Raw genomic sequence first — 27,345 nt, forward strand, 5'->3', positions numbered from 1 at the left:
TTTATTACTTACAAATATGATGCGAATAACATTGAATTTTTGGATGTACTTCTTCAGAAGGATGCTAATGGTGAAGTGCAAACTAATATCTACCGTAAACCAACTGCTACTAATATGCTGCTTCATGCTCAATCCTCCCATCCTGGACATATGATCCAGTCTGTCCCTACTGGACAGTATCTTAGACTGCGTAGATTATGTTCGACCGATGAGGAATTTTATAAACAAGCTGGTGACCTGGGTGAGAGATTAAAAGAACGCGGATATAGTAACCGTATGATTAGAAAAGCCTTCAATAGGGCCAGACATTCAACAAGAAATAGCCTTCTCTATGGTAATAAACAAATAAAGAGTCAGGGTACTACGAGATTTGTGACGAATTTCCACTCTCAGTTTGGACTTATGAGGAAAATTCTCAATAGGTCATGGTTCATTTTAAGGGCCGATCCAGTTATTTCTAAACTGCTTCCAGAAAGGGCTGCAATCGCTGTCAGGCGATCTAGAAATTTGCGAGATCGGTTGGTTCGCAGCCATTATACCGCCGAATCTGGAAATACTTTCTTGGACAGGATTGTGCAGAAATATGGTTGCTTCCCATGTGGCCGCTGTGTTCGCCTGTACCAATATTGATTGCATTGACACGTTTGTCAATCAAGATGGCTCTCGTGAATACAAGATCAAAAAACGGATCACGTGTACAAGTAGACACGTGATCTATTATGCGGTGTGCCCATGCGATAAAATCTACGTGGGCATGACATCTAGATTTCTTAAGATTCGCGTCCGAGAGCATGTACTAGGTATAGAGGCAGCAGCGGCCACTGAGGATGCAACACTATTAAAGACGATCCCCCGCCACTTCAAGAAATATCATAATTGTAACAGTAGCCTCTTGAGAGTGAGTGGTATTGATATGCTTGATGTTGATATTCGTGGTGGGGGCTTAACTGTAAAATTGGCCCAACTTGAGTCCAGGTGGATATGGACCCTTGGCACGGTCCATTCATCTGGACTCAATGAGAACATCAGCTATTCTCCATTTATATAAATTCCCTTTTCCCGTCATTGTAGGTATGGGTTTTTCGCTATTGATCCTTATTTTAACCCTTTTATTTTTTATTCTGTGTTTTTAGCTTTTATGCCAGTGATTTTTCGATACTGCTACTCTGACAGTGGTGTATTTGGTTCCCAGTTGTTTGCATATTCGTGACGACATCCTTGGAATCATCTTTAAACTACACTGAAGAATGAATCCTGTGGTTTATATTGACAGATTTATTATGTATATTATGTGATTTATGTCTCTTGGTTATGTTATTAAATATGATTGTACATATATATATGGTGACATTAAATATCCTGTTATGTACATGTATATAATCTGTGATTCTGATAATGGATGTATGTCCATGTTTGGTGTTGTTATCTGACGTGCCTTACTATGGTATTTCTATTGGTTATAGTGTATATATAAATTTTGGCCGTCATGGTAATAGCTTGTCATTTTTGGGTAATTTGAACCTTTATCCACTGTTCCTGTAGCTGGCTCTATGCATTGGTTAATTGTGTCGGCAAAATTGTGCCCTTACCCTGTACGAGCGTGTTGTTTTTTCGTCGCTACGTCTGTCTGCTTTCGGCGTCACATGGCGGTGGGTGGGCCCGCTCCGCCCCGGCTCCTCCCTCCGCCTGACGCCGACTGGCGTCCCGGCTGGCTTGACAACGCGGCCCGTCACTTCCGGGTCTGGAGCGTCATTTCCGGTTTTGCGGCTGATTTTTCGCCGCCGTGGGTCATATAAAAATGCCGAACACATTACCAGTCACAGGCCCCCTGAGGAAGGAGACCGAAACGCGCGTCGGGGCGGACGTGCAGCCCCCAGCTGACAGCGGTACTGCTGTGTTATCCCTTGGAGGTAATTTTACCATTAGGAAAGGAATTTTTTTCTGCTATGCCGTTTGGCTATATGTTACCTAGGGTACACAGGTGTTACTATCATAAGGAGATGAGGGTCTCATTTGAAATTGTCCATGTTATTATGATATGATGTTGATTTAATTATTTATAGCAGACACATCATCATCCCCTCTTATCTCTTATATATCATTGTACTGTCTGTTGACTGGCTATGCACGTTGATTTATGATCATGGCGGTGAGCCTATAGCCCACTCCCTTCTTTCCCCATATCTTGGCATGTGGTTTTAAATTGTTTTCTAATAAACTTACTTTGTTATATACAATTATTGCCTATAAATCATCTTTTTGTTGAGCTTCATCGGTATTTTGATGATGGGCGTATTTAATCCATATGCACATGACCCATGAGATCTATTGGTAAATATCATGTGTATTCGTCTGGTTTGTTGGTTATTATTTATCCTAGGTGAGGGGGTAGTTCTTTCTGCCATTTCGCCCGATTTGAGACGCGCCCTGGAGGAATTTCAGGAGGATAAACCTGAGCGTTGCCCTATGGGAAGATTGTATGTTCCTGACCAGTGGAGAAAGAGAGTGATGTCTGAAGTCCATTGCTCCGCATTGGCTGGTCATCCGGGTATTTTTGGTACCAGAGATTTGGTGATTCGGAAGTTTTGGTGGCCTGCCTTATCTCGTGATGTCAGGAATTATGTACAGTCCTGTGGGACTTGTTCTCGGTCTAAACCCTGTTCTTGTTCTAGTGGGTTGCTGATGCCCCTGCCAGTGCCCAAGAGGCCATGGACCCATATCTCAATGGATTTTATTTCTGATCTTCCTGTCTCTCAGAGAATGACTTTTATCTGGGTGATTTGTGATAGATTTTCAAAGATGGTCCATCTTGTACCACTCCCAAAGTTGCCATCTTCCGCTGAGTTGGTGCCCTTGTTTTTACAACAGGTGGTTCGGTTACACGGGATTCCTGAGAACATTGTGTCCGATAGAGGGGTCCAGTTTGTTTCCAGATTCTGGAAAGCCTTTTGTTCCAATCTGGGAATTCAGTTATCCTTCTCCTCCTCGTTTCATCCCCAGACCAATGGGCAGACTGAGAGAACAAACCAGACCCTGGAGTCTTATTTAAGATGTTTTATATCTGCTGATCAAGATGATTGGGTCTCATTTTTGCCCTTGGCCGAATTTGCTCTGAACAATAGAGCTAGTTCTGCCACTCTGATGTCACCCTCTTTCTGTAATTTTGGGTTTCATCCTCGATTCTCTTCAGGACAAGTGGAATCTGCCCAGGTGTGGACACTGTGGATGTGAGAATGCAGCAGATATGGGACCAAGTGGTGGATAAGTTGTCACTCTCTCAGGAAAAGGCCCAGCGTTTTTCCAACCAGCGTAGGACCATTGGTCCCCAGTTTAAAGTGGGTGATATGGTTTGGCTGTCATCTAAGAATATTCCTATGAAGGTTACATCTCCAAAATTTAAGCCAAGATTTATTGGACCTTATAAGATTTTGGAGATTCTTAATCCTGTTTCTTTTCGATTGGCTCTTCCAGTTGCATTCAAAATCCATAACGTATTTCACAAGTCACTGTTGAAGAGGTTTGTTGAGCCAGTAGTTCCTGTGGCGGCACCTCCTGATCCTGTATTGGTTAAAGGCAATGTGGAATATGAGGTAGAGAAAATATTGGATTCTCGTTTGGTTAGACGGAGACTCCAGTATTTGGTCAAATGGAAGGGTTATGGCCAGGAGGATAATTCTTGGGTTTCTGCCTCTGATATTCATGCCAATAATTTGGTTTGTGCTTTTCACCGGGCCCATCCTGATCGGCCTGGTGGCATGGATGAGGGTTCGGTGACCCCTCCTCAAGGGGGGGTACTGTCATGAACTCATTTTCTGCTCCACCAGTTAAGAGTTCCCCTTCCGTTCTCCCTCTGGTGGTGACAGAAGGTAGTGCTGTTGGTTTAAGTGGTAGTGATGTGCCACCTGATGAGGAAGATAACGATTGGATCTCTGGAGTATCAGACTGGATATAAGACAGCCGACGCCCTATCCGGGTGCTGGTGATTCAGTCTGCTTCTCAGGTCCTGGACTTCAGCTCTCTTCCAGTCTTCTCAAGTTAAGTTTGTTTTTTGCTAATGTTCACACTTGCGCTTGTTGGTCAATTCATTTTTTTGTGTAATCAGCCTGCCCCTGCTGGGGCTATGCTGAAATTCCACTCCTATTAATCAGTATTTGCCAATCTGCTTTTTGTCCCTTTTTAGATTGGCCTTTTTTTGGCTCTGTCTCAGAATATTTCAGAGTGCTGATATAGGTTTAGAAGTCTAGTGACTTCAGGGTTAATTTTGCTATCAGAAGTGTTGGACAATATTTTTGGCAGATTGCAGACAGTGTCTTTCCTTTTCTGTCCTTTTTAGTTAGCCGGGCCCCATCGTTTGCTCAGCCTATTTTCCTGCCTTTGTTTGTATTTTTATCTTGTTTCACTGTCATTACATGTGGGGGGCTGTCTTTCCTTTGGGGTCTGCTCTGGGGCAGTTAGTTTTCCTCTTTTCCTGCTTTAAGCTTATCTAGTTCTCCGGTTGTGACGAGGCATCTAGGACCAACGTAGGAACGCTCCACGACTGCTGCTAGTTGTGCGGGTAAGATCAGGGATCTGCAATCTGCATAGTTACCAACTACTCTGGTTTTCTGAGACTTAGCTTGTTGTCTTTTTTTTCCTCCTCGTTTTCCCATTCATAGCAGTCCCCGATGGGGCTCCTAATCTAAATTCTCTATCAATATGTCTTTGGAATGTGGAAGGAAACCGGAGTACCGGAGGAAACCCACGCAAACATGGGGAGAACATACAAACTCCTTGCAGATATTGTCCTTGGTGGGATTCAAACCAAGGACTCCAACGCTGCAGGACTGAGCCACCGTGCTACCCTTCCTGCACAAACAACTTGTTGTGAATTCCCTGGCTCAGACTTCTGAGCCGAAGCTCCCCCTGCTCCCTCCGGTGTTTACTGGAGGTAGTGGAGCTGGCCAGATTGACAGAGATCTGCCACCTGATGATGATGATGATGATTGGAGATCTGGGGTTACTGATTGGAGTATTTAAGTCTGCAGACTTCCTGCAATCCCTGCTGGTGATTGCTTTCCTGTGCATTCAGAGGTCTGATGTTTCCTGCCCTGATCCTGTATTGTTCAGCTAAGTGGCTCATTTGCTAATCCTTTGCATCTGATTTTGTTTCTCTCTGCTTGTTGTGCGGGTTCAGCTTGCTCCTCTGGGGGCTGTGCTGGACCACAGCTCCTTATGTTACAGCCTATGTCAGTCTGCTCAGTCCCCTGCTATATTGGTCTCTTTTGCTTTGCTCCCAGTTCATACCGGAGTGCTGATATAGTGGGGCGAAGTCATGTGACTTCAGTGTTTTTTTTGTACATTAGACGTGTTGGATTTTTCAGGGTTTTTGAGTGATTGCAGACAGTGTCTTTCCTTTCCTGTCCTGTCTAGTCAGATTGGGCCCCATTGTTTGCTCAGTCTATTTTTCTGCCTGCGTTTGTGTTTCATCTTGTCTCACTGACAATATGTGTTTGGGGGCTATCTATTCCTTTTGGGGTCTGCTCCGGGGCAGTTTAGATTTCACCTTTCTTGCTTTAGGCTTAGTTAGCTCTCCGGCTGTGCCAAGTTGTCTAGGGCATCATAGGTACGCTCCACGGCTACTGCTAGTTGTGTGGATAGGATCAGGGGTCTGGAATCCACTTAGTTACCAACCTCTCTGGTTTTCTGGTGGCTTAGCCTGTTCCTGCCATCCTCCTCGGTGACCCATTCATAACAGAACCACCAGCCCTACTGTAGACTCTAGGGTACTCAAAGAAGGAGAAAATTGTAAAAAAAAAGTGTCAGAATTTTTTTTTTTTGTATATTTTTTCCTCTTTTTCTCTGGGGCTGTAGGAGGATTTTTTTTTGTCTAAATGGAGACTAAGCAATTGTCCAATCGTGTTTAGCAGCTCGCTGCTGAAGTGCGGGGAATTTCTGCCTATCTCGCCAAGTCATCTGCCGTTGAACCAAAAATCCCTACTCCTGATATGTTTTCTGGGGATCGGCCTAAATTTTTGAATTTTAAGAATAATTGTAAACTATTTTTTGCTTTGAAGCCTAACTCATCGGGGAGCTCTGTGCAGCAGATTAAAATTGTCATCTCCCTGCTGCGCGGTTATCCCCAGGATTGGGCTTTTTCTTTGACACCCAGAGATCCTATTCTGGCTAATGTGGATGCGTTTTTTCAATCCCTGGGGTTGTTGTATGATGAACCTAATGCTATTGATCAAGCTGAGAAAACCTTATTGGCATTGAACCAGGGTCAGGATTCTGCAGAGTTATATTGTCAAAAATTCTGAAAGTGGGCGGTCCTTACTAAATGGAATTTATGATGCCCTAGCAGCTCTCTTTCGGAAGGGTCTGGCAGAAACCGTAAAAGATGTTATGGTGGGATTTCCTGTTCCCTCTGGTCTTGATGACTCTATGTCATTGGCCATTCAAATTGATCAGCGTTTACGTGAACGTAAAACTACATGAGAGGCGGTGTCACCTTTCGAACGAACTTCTGAACCCATGCAATGCGATAGGGTTTGGCTAGGGCACAACGTCAGGAGTTTAGAAGGCGTAATAAGTTGTGTTTTGAGGGGACGCCTCTCAGACTATTTCTGTCTGCCCTAAACGAGAAAAGTGTTTTGGTCACGCATTTGCGATGGGCAGTCTACTCCTTGTCTACATTTTCCGCTAAGGCTTTTGTCGATTCAGGAGCAGCTCTGAATCTGATGGATTTTGACTTTGCCAAACGTTGTGGTTTTCCCATGATACCCCTGCGGACTCCTATCCCTTTGAGGGGTATTGATGCTTCTCCCTTGGCAGAGAATAAACCCCAGTTTTGGAACCAGGTGATAATGCGGGTCGCCCCGGACTACCAAGAGAATTGTAAATTTTTTGTGTTGCACAATTTGCATGATACTATTGTTCTGGGTTTTCCTTGGTTGCAAACTCATAATCCTGTTTTGGATTGGAAATCTGTGTCTGTGGTGAGTTGGGGTTGTCAATGTGTTCTTAGTGGCACTCCTGTTTTCTCCACCTCTCCCCAGTCTCATGATATTCCTGACTATTTGACTGATTTTTCTGAAGTATTTAGTGAGAATAAGTCTGCGTCTTTGCCTCCTCATAGGAGATATGACTGTGCAATTGAGTTAATGCCCGGGAGTAAATTTCCCAAGGGTCAGCTTTTCAACTTATCGGTACCTGAACATGAAGCTATGCGATCTTATATCAAGGAGTCATAGGAGAGGGGTCATATCAGACCATCCTCTTCACCTTAGGTGCTGTTTTATTTTGTGGCCAAGAAAGATGGCTCATTAAGGCCATGTATTGACTATCGGTCCCTTAACAAAATCACTGTTAAATATCAGTACCCGTTACCCCTGATTTCTGATTTATTTTCCAGAGTTAAAAGTGCCTGTTGGTTTACCAAGCTTGACCTCAGGGGGGCGTATAATCTTATTCGCATCAAGCACGGGGATGAATGGAAGACGGCGTTTAATACCCCGGAGGGACATTTTGAGTACCTGGTGATGCCTTTTAGGCTCACTAATGCCCCTTCCGTCTTCCAATCTTTTATGAACGATATTTTCTGGGACTTTGTGGATGTTTTTGATCATTTATCTGGATGATATTTTGATCTTTTCCACTGATTGCGACTCTCATGTGGAACATGTCCGGACTGTGTTCCGGATTTTGAAGGAAAATACTCTGTATGTTAAGGGATCGAAGTGTCTCTTTGGTGTACAGAGGATTTCGTTTTTGGGATTCATTTTGTCCCCACCTGCTATTGAAATGGACCCGGCCAAGGTATAGGCCATTTATGATTGGGTTCAGCCCACTTCTTTGAAGGCTCTCCAGTTTTTGGGTTTTGCTAATTTCTACCGTAAATTTATAAGTAATTTTTTCTGGTATTGTTAAACCACTGACTGATTTGACCAAAAAGGGGACAGATGTGGTGAATTGGTCTCCAGAGGCAGTCTCCGCATTTCAGGAGCTTAAGCGGAGATTCACTTCTGCTCTGGTTCTACGGCAACCTGATGTCTCACTCCCATTTCAGGTGGAGATAGATGCTTCTGAGATTGGTGCGGGAGCCGTTTTGTACAAAAAAAAGATATCCGGTAACTTCTAAAATGAATCCCTGTGCCTTCTTTTCTCGAAAATTTTCCCCATCTGAACGTAACTGTGACATGGGGAATCGGGAGTTGTTGGCCATGAAATGGGCATTTGAAGAGTGGAGACATTGGTTGGAGGGAGCTAGACATCAAGTTATGGTCCTCACCGACCACAAGAATTTGATTTATCTTGAATCAGCCAAACACTTGAATCCTAGACAGGCTAGGTGGGCCTTGTTTTTCACGTGTTTTAATTTTGTGGTCTCCTTTCTTCCGGGCACAAAGTATGTTAAGGTGGATGCCCTTTCCAGGAGTTTCTTTGCGGATTCTCTTGATGTGACCGAGCCTACTACTATTCTAAATGAGGGTGTAGTTCTTTCCGCCATCTCTCCTGATTTGAGACTTGCCCTGGAGGAATTTCAGGAGGATAAAACTAAACGATACCCTATGGGATAATTGTATGTCCCTGACCAGTGGAGGAAACGAGTAATGTCCGAAATTCATTGCTCCGCGTTGGCTGGTCATCCAGGTAACTTTGGTACAAGAGATTTGGTGAGTCTGTCTTTTTGGTGGCCTGCCTTATCTCGTGATGTCAGGAATTTTGTACAGTCCCGGGACTTGTGTGGGACTTGTTCTCGGTCCAAGCCCTGTTCTCGTGCTAGTGGTTTGTTGATGCCCCTGCCAGTGCCCAGGAGGCCGTGGACCCATATCTCAATGGATTTTATCTCTGATCTCCCTGTCTCTCAGAGAATGACTGTTATTTGGGTGATCTGTGATAGATTTTCTAAGATGGTCCATCTTGTACCACTCCCAAAGTTGTCATCTTCTTCTGAGTTGGTGCCCATGTTTTTACAACAAGTGGTTCGACTGCATGGGATTCCTGAGAACATTGTGTCGGACAGAGGAGTCCAGTTTGTTTCCAGATTTTGGAGAGCTTTTTGTTCCAAACTGGGAATTCAGTTGTCTTTCTCCTCTGCATTTCATCCTCAGACCAATGGGCAGACTGAGAAAGTAAACCAGACTTTGGAGTCCTATTTGAGATGTTTCATATCTGCTGATCTGGATGATTGGGTCTCATTTTTGCCATTGGCCGAATTCGCACTAAAAAATAGGGCTAGTTCTGCCACTTTGATGTCTCCTTTCTTTTGTAACTTTGGGTTTCAACCTCGATTTTCTTCAGGGCAGGTGGAAGCTTCTGCCTGCCCAGGTGTGGATTCTGTGGTGTGGATTCTGTGCAGCAGATTAGGGACTAAGTAGTGGATAAGTTGTCCCACTCTCAGAAAAGGCCCAACGGTTTTCCAACCGGCATAGGACCATTGGTCCCCGGTTTAAAGTGTCTGATATGGTTTGGTTGTCCTCAAAAAATATTCCCACGAAGGTTGCATCTCCAAAATTCAAGCCAAGGTTTATTGGACCTTATAAGATTTTGGAAATCCTTAACCCCATTTCTTTCCATTTGGCTCTTCCAGTTACGTTTAAGATTCATAACGTTTTTCATAAATCTTTGTTGAAAAGGTTTGTGGAGCCAGTGGTTCCCATGGCGGCGAACCCTGAGGGTAATTTGGAGTATGAGGTAGAGAAGATATTGGATTCTCGTCTGGCTAGATGGAGACTTCAGTAATTGGTCAAGTGGAAGTATTATGGCCAGGACGATAATTCTTGGGTCTCTGGTGCTGACATCCATGCCAAGAGATTAATTCGTGCCTTTCACCGGGCCCATCCTGATCGGTCTGGTGGCGTGGATGAGGGTTCGGTGACCCCTCCTCAAGGTGGGGTACTGTTGTGAATTCCCTGGCTCAGACTTCTGAGCCGAAGCTCCCCCTGCTCCCTCCGGTGGTTACTAGAGGTAGTGGAGCCAGATATTGTCCTTGGTGGGATTCAAACCCAGGACTCCAGCGCTGCAAGGCTGCAGTGCTATCCACTGAGCCACCGTGCTACCCTTCCTGCACAAACAACTTGTTGTGAATTCCCTGGCTCAGACCTCTGAGCCGAAGATCCCCCTGCTCCCTCCGGTGGTTACTGGAGGTAGTGGAGCTGGCCAGATTGACAGAGATCTGCCACCTGATGATGATGATGACAATTGGAGATCTGGGGTTACTGATTGGAGTATTTAAGTCTGCAGACTTCCTGCTATCCCTGCTGGTGATTACTTTCCTGTGCATTCAGAGGTCTGATGTCTCCTGCCCTGATCCTGTATTGTTCAGCTAAGTGGTTCATTTGCTAATCCTTTGCATCTGATCTGATTTTGTCTCTGTCTGCTTGTTGTGTGGGTTCAGCTTGCTCCTCTGGGGGCTGTGCTGGACCACTGCTCCTTATGTTACAGCCTGTGTCAGTCTGTTCAGTCCACTTTTATATTGGTCTCTTTTGCTTTGCTCCCAGTTCATACCGGAGTGCTGACATAGTGGGGCGAAGTCATGTGACTTCAGTGTTTTTTTGTACATCAGACGTGTTGCATTTTTCCGGATTTTTGCGTGATTACAGACAGTGTCTTTCCTTTCCTGTCCTGTCTAGTCAGTTTGCTCCTCTCTTCTCTGCATCTCTGCACTAATCTGTATCTCTCACTCCCGCCTCCAAGACTTCTGCCGTATTGCGCCAATCCTCTGGAATGCTCTAAACCAAGAAATTAGGACCAGCTACAACTTGCACAGTTTTAGGTGCTCCCTCTACCCCCCACTCCCTCAAGGTGGCTGAACCTTCATTGTAAATACACACCTGTACTTTGTATCGCCTCCACCTCATTGTAGATTGTAAGCTTTCACGAGCAGGGTCATTTTATTTAGCTTTAATTATTGTATTATCGTTAATGTTGTTACTTGTGTTTGAAAATGTTAAACTGTAAAGCGCTGCAGAATATGTTGGTGCTATATAAATTAAGGTCATTATTATGTTTAGCTTTAGACCTTTTAGAGATCATTTCATCTTTAACTTGCTTAACTGTTCACAATAACAGTAATTTTGCCCAGGGGTGCCCAAACTTTTACATGCAACATTTTTTCTTGCTATAAAGTGCTTCTTATAGTCCATAAATACAGTAATTGAGAAATGCACCATATAAAGCCATATTATAAAGAAATATTTTAACGACCGGAGGTATTTTCGTTTCTGCTTTTTGTTTTTTTTATTTTTCTGACAATTCTGTCATATGGGGGCTTGTTTTTTGCGGGACAAATTGTTCTTATGAAAGAAACCATTGGTTTTAACATATAGTGTATTGGAAAATGGGAAAAAAAATTGAAAGTGACCTGAAATTGCAAAAGAAGTGCAAAAACAAACATAATTTTATAACTATGGAAAAAATAAATATGAAATAATTCTGTCAATATATGAAACCATAAACTGGACATTCTCCCTTCTAAGTGCTTGTAGAGAGAATCCCATGGCTGGCTCCTGAATGTGTATCTGATGTGAGGAACTTGGCATTGGAGTCTGACTGCTGGAGTTTTGGGGTCACAATGTGGGAAATCTTCAATGATGGTATTGTACCCTTGAATGCAGAGGAACCTGAAAAGGTAAGTGATGGCTGTCACAGTTCAAATATTGAGTTTCAATGTTCATTTTACCATAATTTCCTCTATTTATATTCTTCATGTACAGTATCTTCAATGTTTTTTTCTCCACTAATTTTCCTGTCAAAATGAAGTACCCAAATTGAAGTAAACAGAGTTTATTTTTGCCTATAATGTCCGACTTGCTTCAAACCTGACACTATATTTTGGCCTCGATAATTCCATCATTATACATGGAAGCCACAAAACATGTGTGAACAGAGCCTTATATATGCCTCTAAGTAAAGTTAGAAGCCATGAAATCATAGGAAAATATACTTATGTAACAAGCAAGCAGAAAGTAAGGCACAGTTTAAATAGTAATTACTCGTACATATCCTGAGCAACAATAGGCGGTTTTAAAAGCTGTGGCTGTCTGCCATTACTACCTCTTGTGGTCGGCAGTATAAAGAACCCTTTCCTGTTTAGCTGCCGGAATTGCCTTTCTTCCACCCATAATGAGTGCCCCTGGTCCTCAGTATGGTCTTTGGAAGGAATAAATCCTGTGCCAGTGTTTTTTACTGGCCACACATATACAATGCTCAAAAAAATAAAGGGAACACTTAGACAACAGAATATAACTCCAAGTAAATCAAACTTCTGTGAAATCAAACTGTCCACTTAGGAAGCAACACTGATCGACAATCAATTTCACGTGCTGTTGTGCAAATGGAATAGATAACAGATGGAAATTATAGGCAATTTTCAAGACACCCTCAATAAAAGAGTGGTTCTGCAGGTGGGGACCACAGATCACATCTCAGTACCAATGCTTTCTGGCTGATGTTTTGGTCACTTTTGAATGTTGGTTGTGCTTGCATACACGTGGTAGCATGAGACAGACTCTACAACCCACACAAGTGGCTCAGGTAGTGCAGCTCATCCAGGTGGCACATCAATGTGAGCTGTGGCAAGAAGTTTTGCTGTGTCTGTCAGCGTAGTGTCCAGAGACGCTACCAGGAGACAGGCCAGTACACCAGGAGACAAGGAGGGGGCTGTAGGAGGGCAACAACCCAGCAGCAGGGCCACTAATTTTGCCTTTGTCCAAGGTGGAACAGGAGGAGCACTGCCAGAGCCCTGCAAAATGACCTCCAACAGGCCACAAATGTGCATGTGTTTGCACAAACGGTTAGAAACCGACTCCATGAGGATGGTCTTAGGGCCAGACGTCCACAGATGGGGGTTGTGCTCACAGCCCAACACCGTGCAGGACACTTAGCATTTGCCACAGAACACCAGGATTGGCAAATTCGCCACTGGCGTCCTGTGCTCTTCACAGATGAAAGCAGGTTCACACTGAGCACATGTGACAGACGTGACAGAGTCTGGAGATGCCGTGGAGTGCGATCTGCTGCCTGCAACGTCCTTCAGCATGACCAGTTTGGCAGTGGGTCAGTAATTGTGTGGGGTGGCATTTCTTTGGAGGGCCGCACAGCCCTCCATGTGTTTGCCAAAGGTAGCCTGACTGCCAGTAGGTACCGAGATGAGATCCTCAGACCCCTTGTCAGACCATATGCTGGTGCGGTTGACCCTGGGTTCCTCCTAATGCAGGACATTGCCAGACCTCATGTGGCTGGAGTGTGTCAGTAGTTCCTGCAAGATGAAGGCATTGAAGCTATGGACTGGCCCGCCCATTCCCCAGACCTGAATCCGATTGAGCACATCTGGGCCATCATGTCTCGCTCCATCCACCAACGTTACGTTGCACCACAGACTGTCCAGGAGCTGGCGGATGCTTTAGTCCAGGTCTGGGAGGAGATCCCTCGGGAGATCATCCGCCACCTCATCAGGAGCATGCCCAGGCGTTGTAGGGAGGTCATACAGGCACGTGGAGGCCACACACAATACTGATCATCATTTTGACTTGTTTTAAGGACTTTACATTCCATTTTAATTTTGTGTGAGACTCCAAATCCAGGCCTCCATTGGTAATAAATTTGATTTCCATTGATGACTTTTGTGTGATTTTGTTGTCAGCACATTTAACTTTGTACAGAACGTAGTATTCAATGAGAAATTTTCAATTATTCATATCTAGGATTTGTTATTTGAGTGTTCCCTTTATTTTTTTTGAGCAGTGTTTATATATATAGAGAGAGAGCTTTGTCGCCATAAAACGAAGGAGGCCCAGACACATTTCTTGCACAGGGGCCCCAAGCTGTCAGTGTCCACCCCTGACTCTGCTTTTATCTACATTAAAACTCATTTGTCAAGTACCTAAACCCATACACAAAAGGGAAGCCTTTATGGCAAATTTCTAAAAGAATGCAAATCTTTATTAAGACATATACATACACTCAATTAAAAAAGTGAATAAAAGGGGGTAAATACAAAATACTGCATACAGGAAGTGTGTATTTCAATCATCAAAAATATATATAACTAGCTGAAGAGCCCTGCGCTGCCCGGGCATAGTAACTAACTGTGGTTAGCTATAGCAAATTATAATTATCCTCCATCCCATAGTCCCGTGCCCATATACCCATCATACATATCCACCATCCCATAGGCCCGTGCCCTTATGCCCATAATACATATCCACCATCCCATAGGCCCTTGCCCATATACCCATCATACATATCCTCCATCCCATAGTCGAGTGCCCATATACCCATCACACATCCTCCATCCCATAGTCCCATGCCCATATACCCATCATACATATTCTCCATCCCATAGTCCCATGCCCATATACCCATCATACATATTCGCCATCCCATAGTCGAGTGCCCATATACCCATCACACATCCTTCATCTCATAGTCCCATGCCCATATACCCATCATACATATCCTCCATCCCATAGTCCCGTGCCCATATACCCATCATACAAATCCGCCATCCCATAGTCCCGTGCCCATATACCCATCCTACATATCCTCCATCCCATAGTCCCGTGCCCATATACCCGTCATACATATCCTCCATCCCATAGTCCAGTGCCCATATACCCATCACACATCCTCCATCCCATAGTCAACCATTATGACATCATAATGAGCGGCGAGGCTTGCAACCTATGATGACATCAGTGTCGCCATGGCAACCATTATGACATCATAATGAGGGGCGAGGCTTGATACACTCACTTTTTCCCCATTATGTAGATAGGGGCAAAATTGTTTGGTGAATTGGAACGCGCGGGGTTAAAATTTCGCCTCACAGCGTAGCTTAGGACACTCTCGGGGTCCAGACGTGTGACTGTGCCAAATTTTGTGGCTGTAGCTGCGACAGTGCGGATGCCTATTCCGGACATACACACATACACACACTTGAGCATTACTTTATATATTAGATAGCTCCACATTAAAACTCCAAATGCAAATGCCTATATTTGCTGCAAATTGAACAGTGCCTTGTAATATTTTTAAATGAAATTAGCAGCATATCATATACATTTTACTCAAAAATATAGTTACTACAGTATAAGGCACTATACCTATAATTAATCTAACATGCAGCATACAGTTACTTGCACTTCCTACACTTCTAACACCTAATATATGTGCAAATTTAGGATCATAGTACTATAAATGTATATACATTTGCATGTTTTGTACTTCCAGCACATTGTGATACTCTCATTCTAGGATTGTCTTCCACTGAGTGTTTATAGTGATCCATTGTGTTAGGCATAAGGTTCCTGCTTCTGCACAGCAGGAATCCAGAGCCTTGCCATCTGGGTTTTCCCATTCCTCTCTGCCGCAGAGGAGCCTGCTCAGCAAAGACATTGTTCTCGGTGTCTTGCACAGTTTACTACTGTTGGCTTGGTTACAGCTGCTAATCAGGGTTCAGCTATAGTAACCTGCAATAGCCAGCGGCGAGCAGCTCCTGGGACTAAGTCCTTCTTTCAGTCCACTGAGCATGCCCGTGGGAAGTCCTCTCATTGGAGGTCTGAGGTCACATGCTTAGGTCCTATTGCTGCTCCCATTGGACCACTAGGAAGGTCCTGGAAGGACGTTGCTATAATAGAGTCGGATGGCCGCATGGCCATGAGCTATTATAGACTCTTATGCTTATTTGTGTGTATGATGATGGATGCATGTATCCGGTGACTGACTCATTATAACTCCCCTACCCTGGATATGCATGTTGGTTAAGGATTCAGAGTTAGAGTGAGTGCCAAAGGGTGGCTATGCTCACGCCACTGTGCTCCTAGTGCTCTGTACACACTAGCATCCGATGGTGTCGCCCACTGCAGGGCACTATCGTACCGTGGCAAGTGGCAGCTACCGCCTGTGCAGTGCCTTGCGCAGTCTCTGCGCTTATCTTGCCCAACCCTGGGCGATTAGAGGCATCTGCCTGAGCGGCTCTGTGCACACCAGCACGCTTATCTGGGATTATTATCCCATGCTGGCACCGCTGCAGCGACGCTGAGCGCTAGTGGACTAGAAGGACTCTAATCCCTTGTCCTTGGGACAGAGTCCTGTGTCCGTATTCTAGCGCTCATCTGGCCGAGCCCTGTGAGGCTTCGGCATTTACTTTGTGTGGCACCGCGGTTCTGTGAAGTTACAAAACTCGCTTCTGTACACTGGGTGACGCTAACCCACGTGTGTTCATTTAATGTCTGCCGTATAACCTCCGGCATTACCGAGCAGCAGTTCTACATCTCTGCACAGTGGACCCCAGGCTGTGAACGCACCTCCTTGTCATTTTTATTATTTGGTGTGTTCCGCCAGCCTAACACATTGTCTCATAACTTTACTCATACTGTTTTAATCTGGAGCTATATATATATTTTTGATGACTGAAATACACACTTCCTGTATGCAATATTTAGAATTTGCATTTACCCCGTTTTTTCACTTTTTTAATTGAGTGTATGTATATGTCCTAATAAAGATTTGTATTCTTATAGAAATTTGGCAGAAAAGCTTCCCTTTTGTGTATAGGTTTAGGTATTTGATGGAAGTTCCATTAATTTAGTCCAATATATTGTTTTTTGTTCTCATTTGTCAGGTGTTTGCCCATTCAGACATCTTATCCAGATCGTTTTGAAATATTGTGCTGTTCCAAACTTTGCAGGGGTGTCCTATAATATTCAAGATCTACAAGGCTTTGTTGTACCCAGCAAATTAAAATTGCCATTTAAATAGTTTGTTCATCGTAGCCACAACCTGCACTGATTCAAGCCAGAGCCATCACGTGTTATATCTGTTTGCCTGTATGACTGTAGAAACCATTCTGAATGCTAGCACCCAGCCGTTTACCATTACAGACATTTGAGTAGTTTTATCATTACTATTTCAATGTAGACAAGATAAAACCAAGGAAAGCAGATGATTCCCCACGTTTATCACGAGACATGTGCTGTATGATTCATTTGGCCCCACTAGCAAGACACAACAGACGCTTTTCTCCTTACACCAACACTTCGTTAACTTACTCCTCTTAGACACAGACCCTTTTCTAGACATTTTTTCAGAACTATCTTGTGAGTGAAATAAATCCGGTGCACAACACTTACCCAGGATTTTGGAGCATTTGTGACTGCAGACTTGTGAATCTGCACAGTGTGCGCACTGCACGTTGTCCGGCTTCTGTGGTGATAGAGCGGCGGGTTACGTGACCGCAAGTATGTGACTGCATACATGCAGTTACATGCTAAATAAAATATATTGAGCGAGGCCGGACACATGTAGTTGGAATGTGGCTGAAAGTATGCAAATCACATGTTTGCAGTCACATGATTGTCTGCTACCGGCAGCTGTGAATCCTGACAGCGCATAGTGCGCACGCAGTGAGGATTTACAAGTCTGCAGTCACATAGAGTGACTGCAGGCTTGTACCCTAAGGCCAGACAACCCAGGTATGTACTGGGGCTGATATTCAGCCATGGCATTTGAAATCACACAGGCCCATGCTGTCCTCGTCCACAAGCACCAGATGAGAAATATTACTAATATTATCCTGCATGAAGCAAGATGTACTACAAGACTAACATTTCTAATGATACCCGTGGCCTGCTGGGGTAAGTGACGGAGTGAGCAACTTAGTGCTCCATCACAACTCTTAACAGTATGGGTGTTATGAGAACACCTTGTTACACCGCTACGCCATACTCACCCGGCCTCCGCTCCCACGCCGCAGTCGGCCTCAGCTCCCACGCCGCAGCCTCTCTCCACCCGAAGGCCGCGGCGGTCACCTGAGACGGGCTCGCCACCGATGCCTTCCCTGCATGCTATACGCATGCGCCATAGGCCGCGCCTCCCTCCTGCTTCCTATGCTCCGGCTGTGCCCTGACCCGGAAGCACCTTTGGGCCAATGGCTGACCAGACGGGGCCATATCAGGCCGCTTCCACCTGAGGGAGGAGCCTGATCGTTGTGTTTCCTAACACTCTGGCCTCGCTTCATCGTGTGCACTCTGCTCCTGCAGTTCCAGTGTCGGCTGCTCCTCGCAGCAGCTTCTCAGTCCTGCTACCCGTGTTCCATGTTCTCTTCGCAGTTCTGCCTCCAGTGTTCCTGCCGTCCTGCTACAGTCCTGCCTTCAGTGTTCCTGCCATCCTACTCCAGTCCTGCCTTCAGTGTTCCTGCCGTCCTGCTACAGTCCTGCCTTCAGTGTTCCTGCCATTCTACTCCAGTCCTGCCTTCAGTGTTCCTGCTGTCCTACTCCAGTCCTGCCTTCAGTGTTCCTGCCGTCCTACTCCAGTACTGCCTTCAGTGTTCCTGCCGTCCTACTCCAGTCTCCAGTCTCCATCCTGAGCCGCCCCTCTCGGTACCGGCTACCATGGTACTCGAACCCCTGGGCCTGCTCCTAACGGTCCCTGTATAGGGGTCGGTTCCACCTGGCAGCTCGCCCGGGGACCCTCGGTGCCACGGCCCAGAGAGTCCACTCCTGGAAGTTCCTGCTCCAGACCACCCACGCTAACAGTACGATCAGGCCATGGACCCCGCCGGTACCACGGCTGCTACCCAGAAAGAGTTTCTATTCCTACGGGAGAATCATTATGTCAGTCATGAAGTCGATGGACACCCTTTTGTCGGCTTTACAGGTGGCCGATCCTGGAAATGCCACTCAGCTGGCCAGTCTCCAACAGGAACTGGGCCAGCAGCAAGATACTCAAGCCCACATTTTGTCCTACATGGCCTCCTTTGATAGTCGCTTGTTGGCCCTCCAGGCTGCCATTGCAGTGCCGACTCCTCCTCCTGCATCTACTGCTCTCCCAACGCCCCGCCTCACCAAGTTGCCTCGTTTCACTGGGGATCCCAAGCTCTGTAGGGGGTTCTTAAATCAGTGTAGTGTTCACTTTGAATGGCTGCCGCAGCAATATCCTTCAGGTTGGGCCAAAGTGGCCTTCATCATGTCCCATCTGGAGGGAGAGGCCCTGTCTTGGGTAAACTCGCTCAGGGAACGTGACGACCCGGTCGTCTCGAGTCTCCCGGTTTTCCTGGATACGTTTCGTAAGGTTTTCGATGAGCCCGGTCGGTTAGCCTCTCTCTCTGAATCACTCTTTAACTTACACCAGGGCTCTCTCACGGTCGGACAGTATGCTATTCGCACTCCTATCTCCTCCGAGCTCGGCTGGAATAACGCGGCTTTGGTGGGGGCATTCTGGCGCCGTCTTTCTAGTAGAATAAAGGATGAACTCGCAGGTCGAGGTACCCCGTCCACCTTAGAGGACCTTATCTCACTGGCTACCCGCATTGATCTGCGCTTTCTAGAGCGTGCTCGGGAGTCAGCGAGAGACAGGTTGTCGTCCAGGTCAGTTTCTCCTTTCACCCGGTCTGCCAGCTCCCGTTCGGTCGGGTCCTCTTCCTTCTCTTCAGGTGAGCCCATGCAGATAGATCGTCTCAGGTTGGCCGAGTTGCGTCAGAGAGAGAGACGGGCACAAGGTCTGTGCCTCTATTGCGGTGATTCGTCACACTATATCCGCACCTGTCCTAAGAGGCAGGGAAACGACTCCACCTAGGTCAGGTAAGAGAGGCCTTCCTAGGTGATGATGATCCCTCTCAACCCCTTACGATTTCTGTGCTTTTGGTTTCAGGAGGGAGGCGTGGTTCCGAGGTGGCCTACGTGGATTCGGGCTCAGCGGGTAACTTCATTCGGCCGGAAGAGGTGGACAAATACCAAATTCCTGTAGTCACTCTATCTAACCCAATTCAGATTGCCACCATGGATGGCAAACCGCTACAGGTGACCGTCACCTTGGTCACTGAAGAGGTGGAGTTGCAAGTCAGAGCCTTACATCGAGAGAAGAAAGCCTTTTACGTTTTACCTAAGCTCTCTCACGCCATTCTACTCGGTCTTCCATGATTAAGGACTCATCAGCCTGTTCTCGACTGGTCTTCTGGGGAGATACTCTGCTGGGGGCACCCGTGCCGAGCTCGCTGTCTGACTCCTGTCCACCTGGCGGCCGCTCCTCGGTCACCTCCAGACCTCCCGAGACTTCCTCCAGCTTACAACTCCTACGCCAATGTTTTTGATAAGAAAGAAGCGGAGGTCCTCCCTCCACACCGCCCGTTTGACTGCCCAATTGAACTTGTTCCCGGTTCAACCCCTCCAAGGGACAAAATCTACCCTCTGTCTCCAGCAGAGACCACCGCCATGTCTGAGTACGTCTGAGAGAACCTCGCCAAAGGCTTTATATGGAAATCCTCTTCGCCCGCGGGAGCCGGGTTCTTCTTCGTCAAAAAGAAGGACGGAACTCTACGGCCATGCATTGACTATAGGGGCTTGAATGAGATTACCATCAAGAACAGGTACCCTCTTCCACTCATTCCGGAGCTGTTTGACCGTCTCAGAGGGGCTCGGGTCTTTTCCAAGCTGGACCTCAGAGGAGCCTACAACCTGGTCCGTATCCATGCAGGTGACGAGTGGAAGACCGCTTTCAACACTCGAGATGGCCATTACGTGTACCTGGTCATGACCTTCGGTCTTTGCAATGCTCCTGCAGTCTTTCAAGAGTTCGTCAATGAGATCTTCTGGGATCTCTTGTACTCCTGTGTGGTCGTGTACTTAGACAACATCCTCGTCTTCTCGCCGGACCTCTCTTCCCACAGAAAGAGTGTCTGCCTGGTGCTTCAGTGTCTTCGGGAGAACCGCCTGTATGCGAAGATCGAGAAATGTCTCTTTGAACAGACCTCTCTGCCGTTTCTGGGATTCATTATCTCCGACACTGGTCTAAGGATGGATCCCGAGAAGTTGTCTGCCATCCTCAAATGGCCTCGCCCCGTCGGATTAAAGGCGATACAACGATTCCTCGGGTTCGCCAACTATTACCGGCAATTTGTCTCCCACTTCTCCGCGATCACAAGACCCATTTCTGCGCTCACCCGTAAAGGGTCTACTTCCAAGGATTGGTCTCCTGAGGTAGAGGAGGCCTTTCTGACCCTAAAATGGGCTTTCTCCACGACTCCGGTCCTGCATCGCCCTGAGAGTGACCGACCTTTTGTACTCGAGGCGGACGCTTCCTCGACGGGTGCAGTGGCGGTACTGTCCCAGAGAACCGCCTCCGGTCGCCTGCACCCTTGTGGCTTCTTCTCGAAGGCCTTTTCTCCATCCGAGTGTAACTACTCGATCGGCGACCGGGAACTTTTGGCCATCAAGTTGGCCTTGGAAGGAATGGCGCCACCTCCTGGAAGGAGCTGTCCATCCTTTTGTCATCTTCTCGGACCACAAGAATCTGGCCTATCTTCAGTCTGCCCAGAGACTTAACCCTCGCCAGGCCAGATGGTCCCTATTTTTCACCCGATTTGATTTCGAGTTCCGATTCCATCCTGGCAACAAGAATTCCAAAGCTGACGCCCTGTCCAGGGTCTTCCAGCCACACGAATCCACGGAAGAACCTTCGCACATCATTGATACCACTAGGATCATCACCGTGGCTCCGATGAACTGGCTTACTCCCCCACCAGGCAAGACGCTTGTGCCAGAGAATCTCAAGCAAAAGGTTCTTCTATGGGGGCACTCCTCCAAACTGGCCGGCCATGCTGGAACTAAGAAGACCCTTGACCTTATCACGCGTCACTACTGGTGGTCCACGCTTCGCCAAGATGTACTCAACTTTGTGGCCTCTTGTCCATCCTGTGCAAGAAACAAAGTGCCACGGAGACCTCCGTCCGGCTTGTTGCTTCCGTTGCCCGTCCCTATGGTTCCTTGGGAGAACATCGCCATGGATTTCATCACCGACCTACCCTGCTCTGCGGGCTGCACAGTCATCCTGGTGGTGGTGGATCGTTTTTCCAAGATGGCTCACTTTGTCCCTTTGCCCGGTCTTCCCTCAGCTCCGGAGTTGGCCAAAATCTTAATTCGTCAAATCTTCAGACTTCACGGATTACCTCGACGCATTGTGTCTGATCGAGGGGTTCAGTTTACCTCCAAGTTCTGGCGTTCGCTTTGTAAGCTCATCAATGTTTCCCTCGACTTCTCCTCGGCCTACCATCCACAGTCCAACGGACAGGTAGAGCGTACCAACCAGATGCTTATGGGGTACTTACGGCACTTCTCCAACGCCCACCAGAATGATTGGGTCAACTTACTCCCCTGGGCAGAGTTCGCTTATAACAACCATGCTGGTGAGTCTTCAGCCAAGTCTCCGTTTTTCATTGTTTTTGGCAAACATCCTGGTGTTCCTCTTCCGATAACTCCTGCCTCCGAGGTACCTGCGGCCAACGTTTTGTCCTCCGAGTTTTCCAAGATCTGGGCCGAGACCAACACGTCACTCAAGAAGTCAACTGATCGGATGAAGAATTTTTCCGACAAGAAGAGATTGGATCCTCCACCCTATCGTGTTGGGGACAAGGTCTGGCTCTCATCCAAATTCGTCCGGTTGAAACTGCCCTCCTACAAGTTGGGGCCACGCTACATCGGTCCGTTTGAAATTCTTGGACGTATCAACGAAGTCGCCTACAAATTGAGGTTGCCTGCTTCGCTCCGGGTCCCGAACACCTTCCATGTCTCTCTCCTAAAACCTGTGGTGCTGAATCGCTTCCATTCCTCGCTTGATCCTGGTCCTCAGCCGGTGGGTGCCAATGACGTTTTTGAAGTGCAGGACATTCTCGCTGTGAAAAGGATTAGGGGTAGGACTTTCTTTCTTCTTGATTGGAAGGGTTTTGGTCCTGAGGGGAGATCCTGGGAGCCTCGGGAGAATATCAATGCTCCCCGTATCCTCAGGAGGTTTCTTGCTAACCTCCCGGGAGGGTGGCTTAGGGGGGGTACTGTTACACCGCTCCGTCATACTCACCCAGTCTCCGCTCCCATGCCGCAGTCGGCCTCCGCTCCCACGCCGCAGCCTCTCTCCACCCAAAGACTGCGGCGGTCACCTGAGACAGGCTCGTGACCGATGCCTTCCCTGCATGCTATGTGCATGCACCATAGGCCACAGCCGTGCCTCCCTCCTGCTTCTTATGCTCCGGCTGTGCCCTAACCCGGAAGCACCTTTGGGCCAATGGCTGACCAGACGGGGCCATATCAGGCCGCTTCCCCCTGAGGGAGGCGCCTGATCGTTGTGTTTCCTAACACCCTGGCCTCGCTTCATCGTGTGCACTCTGCTCCTGCAGTTCCAGTGTCGGCTGCTCCTCGCAGCAGCTTCTCAGTCCTGCTACCCGTGTTCCTTGTTCTCTTCTGCAGTTCTGCCTCCAGTGTTCCTGCCGTCCTGCTACAGTCCTGTCTTCAGTGTTCCTGCCATCCTACTCCAGTCCTGCCTTCAGTGTTCCTGCCATCCTGCTACAGTCCTGCCTTCAGTGTTCCTGCCATCCTACTCCAGTCCTGCCTTCAGTGTTCCTGCCATCTTACTCCAGTCCTGCCTTCAGTGTTCCTGCCATCTTACTCCAGTCCTGCCTTCAGTGTTCCTGCTGTCCTACTCCAGTCCTGCCTTCAGTGTTCCTGCCGTCCTACTCCAGTCCTGCCTTCAGTGTTCCTGCTGTCCTACTCCAGTCCAGCCTCCAGTGTTCCTGCTGTCCTACTCCAGTCCTGCCTTCAGTGTTCCTGCTGTCCTACTCCAGTCCTGCCTTCAGTGTTCCTGACGTCCTACTCCAGGCTCAGTCTTTCTCCGGCCCATCCTGAGCCGCCCCTCTCGGTACCGGCTACCGTGGTACTCAAACCCCTGGGCCTGCTCCTAACGGTCCCTGTATAGGGGTCGGTTCCACCTGGCAGCTCGCCCGGGGACCCTCGGTGCCACGGCCCAGAGAGTCCACTCCCGGAGGTTTCTGCTCCAGACCACCCATGCTAACACACCTATTCTGTTAACAATGTAGCAGACAAGGCAGCCCACGACCAGACAGGCCCTTCTGGCATTTGCCAGAACTGCCAGATAGCCAGTCCGGCCCTGAGACAACCTCTATAATAGTTAGGGAAACTTTGCATGCCGCAGAGATGTTGCCGAAATTTCTGCAACTGGAAATCTATTCCAGTTACAAGAATGTGGCTGCTTCCAGCAAACACCAGGATTTCTGCTATTTGTGAATTCCCTCCCACTTGCACTACCTGCACCACAGCTTCATACTCATCATCTAATAGTCAAATGGTTTACCCAGTCCAGGTCACTACCTGAATATCATTACAGTTCTGATGTCTTTACTGATGTGATGAACCTGAATGTTTTCACTGACTTATATCCTGTATCACTTAATTATTTAGAAATTGCAGTTTTATAAAGACGAAATGCAACTTCCGGCTCCACACTGGATTGAACTGGCAAGTTTAGAGCAGCAGTGTATGTCTTATAACCCAGCCATCAGACTACCCTTTCGTTCTATCATTCGTGAGCTCAATAATCTCATTGCATCTGGTAAGGAGGAAGAAGCCTTCAAGTATTTCTGACTGAAGATATATAATTTATGACAGCTCTGTTGCTATTTGTTGCAGATTATGAGCTATTAGTGGATTCCAAAGGGCAGCAAGTAAAAGATGGATTCAGAGCCTGTGACCGTGTCTGGGAATACCAGGACCCAAGTGTTTATGAAGAAAGACATCTTAAATATATATCTGTTATCGGCAAGGTACGGAGCAATCAGTGATGTGTTCTTTGTAATGTTGCTAGGCACTGGAAGGGTTGTATTCACTCTGTGTCTGAGGGAAAACAATGACCTATTATAAGAATAATAACTAGAATATTGTGTCTGTATATTCTAAAGGAAATATGGCAAATGGCACACCGAGCTTTGATGTAAGCTTAGAATGTTCACGTACAATGGTCACTGTTGTTTCAGCATACTTTCCATAAATCAATGGTATAAGTGAAAGTAAGAAACTTATCTTATCAGTGAAATCATCATCATACGTTACTCTGTCCTACGCCTCCTGAACCTACTATTTATGCTGAGAAACCACCTTGAAGGGGACCGGTCAGTAGGTGAAAAGTGGTCAGATTTTGCTTCTACTTCATTCCTGCTGCTCCCTTCAGTATTGTTTGTTCTTTTTAAATCTGAAATAGGGTTCCAGAGATATGAGCTTGTTAATTTTTATGGTCTTTACCAAAGGGGCAATGCTCACAGGGTAAAAATGTAGACCAGCCTAAAGACGTGTCCCAAGAGAACCCTGTGAGCATCACCCTCTTGGCAAAAAACATAAAAATTAGCATTAAATAAAGAGCCTCATATTCTCTGGAACCGATTGGCAGGTTTTTTTTTAAATAAAAAAACGGAAACCTCAGGGGAGCAGGAAGAATAAAATAAGAGCAAAAACTGCTCATGTTTGACTTGGTGACAGATCCTCTTTAAATCCTTCTTGATCAAAGACTGGACTGGCATGGCTAGTATCTTTTACAGAGACTCTGTCAGCAGGTTTTCACTATTTAATCTGCATGAAATAAGGACAGAGACCCTGATTCCATGAAGATATCACTTAGTTTACACAGTTTCCTCTGCTGCATATGTAGCAGGGCTGAGATGTTGGCCTGTGTATAACCCGCACACACATCACAGCTTTCTATGCAACTTTGTATAAAGACAGAAAACTGCTAATCATTGCTCAAGGTGTGGTTGGACTAGGATACATGGTTCTTTTTGTCCTGTAGTGATAATCTCCTGCTAATAAAATATTGACAGTATTGAAATAGAAAAACACAGCCAAGTAAGTGACACATCACTGGAATTGGGGTATCTTCTCTTATATTCCTACATTATGGAGCTCTCAGATTACATAGCAAAAACCTGCTGACAGATTTCCTTTATGATCAGGGACCCAAGAGGCAAAGGATGTCCCCAATATGCACCCCACCTTCCCCTCCTCTCTCTCCTAGCCACTTAACTTTAAATATCGTATATACTCGAGTATAAGCCGACCTGAGTATAAGTCGAGGCACCTGATTTTGCCACAAAAAACTGAGTAAGCTTATTGATTCGAGTATAAGCCGGGCATGCATTGATCCCTCATCCCTGTCCTGCTATGTGTGACTCCCCCATCCTGCCTGGCATGTGTAGCTTTCCCTGTTGTATGCATGGCTCACCCCCATCCCATTGTTGAATGCATGGCTCCCTCCCCCTCCCTCACTGTATGCATGGCTCCCCCTCCCCCAGTCTTACTCACCCTCCTCGTGCTGTCGCTGCATCTACATTGTCTCAGCGCGTCACCTCTCCTGTGCTGAGCGGTCACGTGGTACCACTCATTAAGGTAATGAATATGCGCTCCATGCCTATGGGAGTGGAGACGTGTGCATATTCATTACCTTAATGAGCAGTACCATGTGACCGCTCAGCAAGGAAGAACTGACGGCGCCGGGATGGAGATGCAGGGATGGAGATACAGCGACAGCGCGAGGAGGGTGAGTATGATGTCTTCTGCTCCAGTTGTCTCGTGTTTGAAGGTTGCCTTTTCCAGACGGCATGTTTCAGCTCTTTCCAAAGATGCTCAATAGGATTTAGGTCAGGGCTCACAGAAGGCCCCTACAGAATAGTCAAATTTTTTCCTATTAGCCATTCTTGGGTGTTTTTAGCTGTGTGTTTTGGGTCATTATCCTGTTACAAGACCCATGACTTGCATCTGAGACCAAGATTTCTGACACTGGGCAGCACATTTCTCTCTAGAAAACCCCTCTGATGCAGCTGTCAATTATTGGCAGCGACATCAAGGGGCATCGCAGAGGGAGGGAGCTCCCTTCTATGCTCCCATTGGCACAAAGAGATTATATGTTGTGTCAATGGTCTCCAAGGTAACCCTGCACCAAAAGATGGCCTTGGAGTCACCCAAAGACTGTGACCTGTCAGCTCATGCTCTGAGCATGTGCTGGCACGCCTCCTCCCTACAGCTGAGACACTTCTATATCTATAGAAGCATTGCAGAGTACTAGATCAGCGATTGGTCAGTATACAGTTGATGCAACATCCTGGGATAATGTAAAAAAAAGTTAAAAGAAATCCAATACAAATTGTAAAAATATTTTTTTAAAAATCACAATTTAAAGAACAAAAAAAGAAAAAATATTCCAATAAATACATTTATGTATGTAAAAGCAAAAATAAGACAAAAAAGTGCACATATATTTGGGATCGCCGCTTCTGGAAAGACCTGCCATAAAAAACTGTTCTGTTAATTAACCTCTTCAGTGAACACCGTTAAAAAAATAAATAAAAAACAAGGCAAAAAACAATGCTTTATCATTATACTGCTGAACAAAAAGTGGACTAAAACGAGATGAAAAAGACAAATGTAAATAAAAATTGTATATCTGAAAATATCATATTGTCCCACAGAAAACAAGCCATCATACAACTCTATCAGCAGAAAAATAAAAAAGTTATAGATCTCAGAATAAAGCAATGCA

At 46.4% G+C, this 27,345-nt stretch overlaps 1 protein-coding gene across 1 annotated transcript in view; it reads left to right on the forward strand.

Annotated features, from left to right (window-relative positions):
* Window positions 1-27,345, forward strand: part of LOC141072555 (tyrosine-protein kinase JAK3-like) — a 635,207-nt gene that overhangs the window by 377,239 nt on the left and 230,623 nt on the right. The window contains exons 16-18 of the mRNA XM_073559823.1: window positions 11,457-11,608; window positions 24,222-24,372; window positions 24,450-24,583. Coding sequence (XP_073415924.1) covers window positions 11,457-11,608; window positions 24,222-24,372; window positions 24,450-24,583 — 437 coding nt within the window. The remainder of the gene's footprint in view (window positions 1-11,456; window positions 11,609-24,221; window positions 24,373-24,449; window positions 24,584-27,345) is intronic.

The sequence above is a fragment of the Dendrobates tinctorius genome, unplaced genomic scaffold (genome assembly GCF_039654945.1).
Source record: "Dendrobates tinctorius isolate UK_male_01 unplaced genomic scaffold, ASM3965494v1 ptg000276l, whole genome shotgun sequence".
Lineage (NCBI taxonomy): Eukaryota > Metazoa > Chordata > Amphibia > Anura > Dendrobatidae > Dendrobates > Dendrobates tinctorius.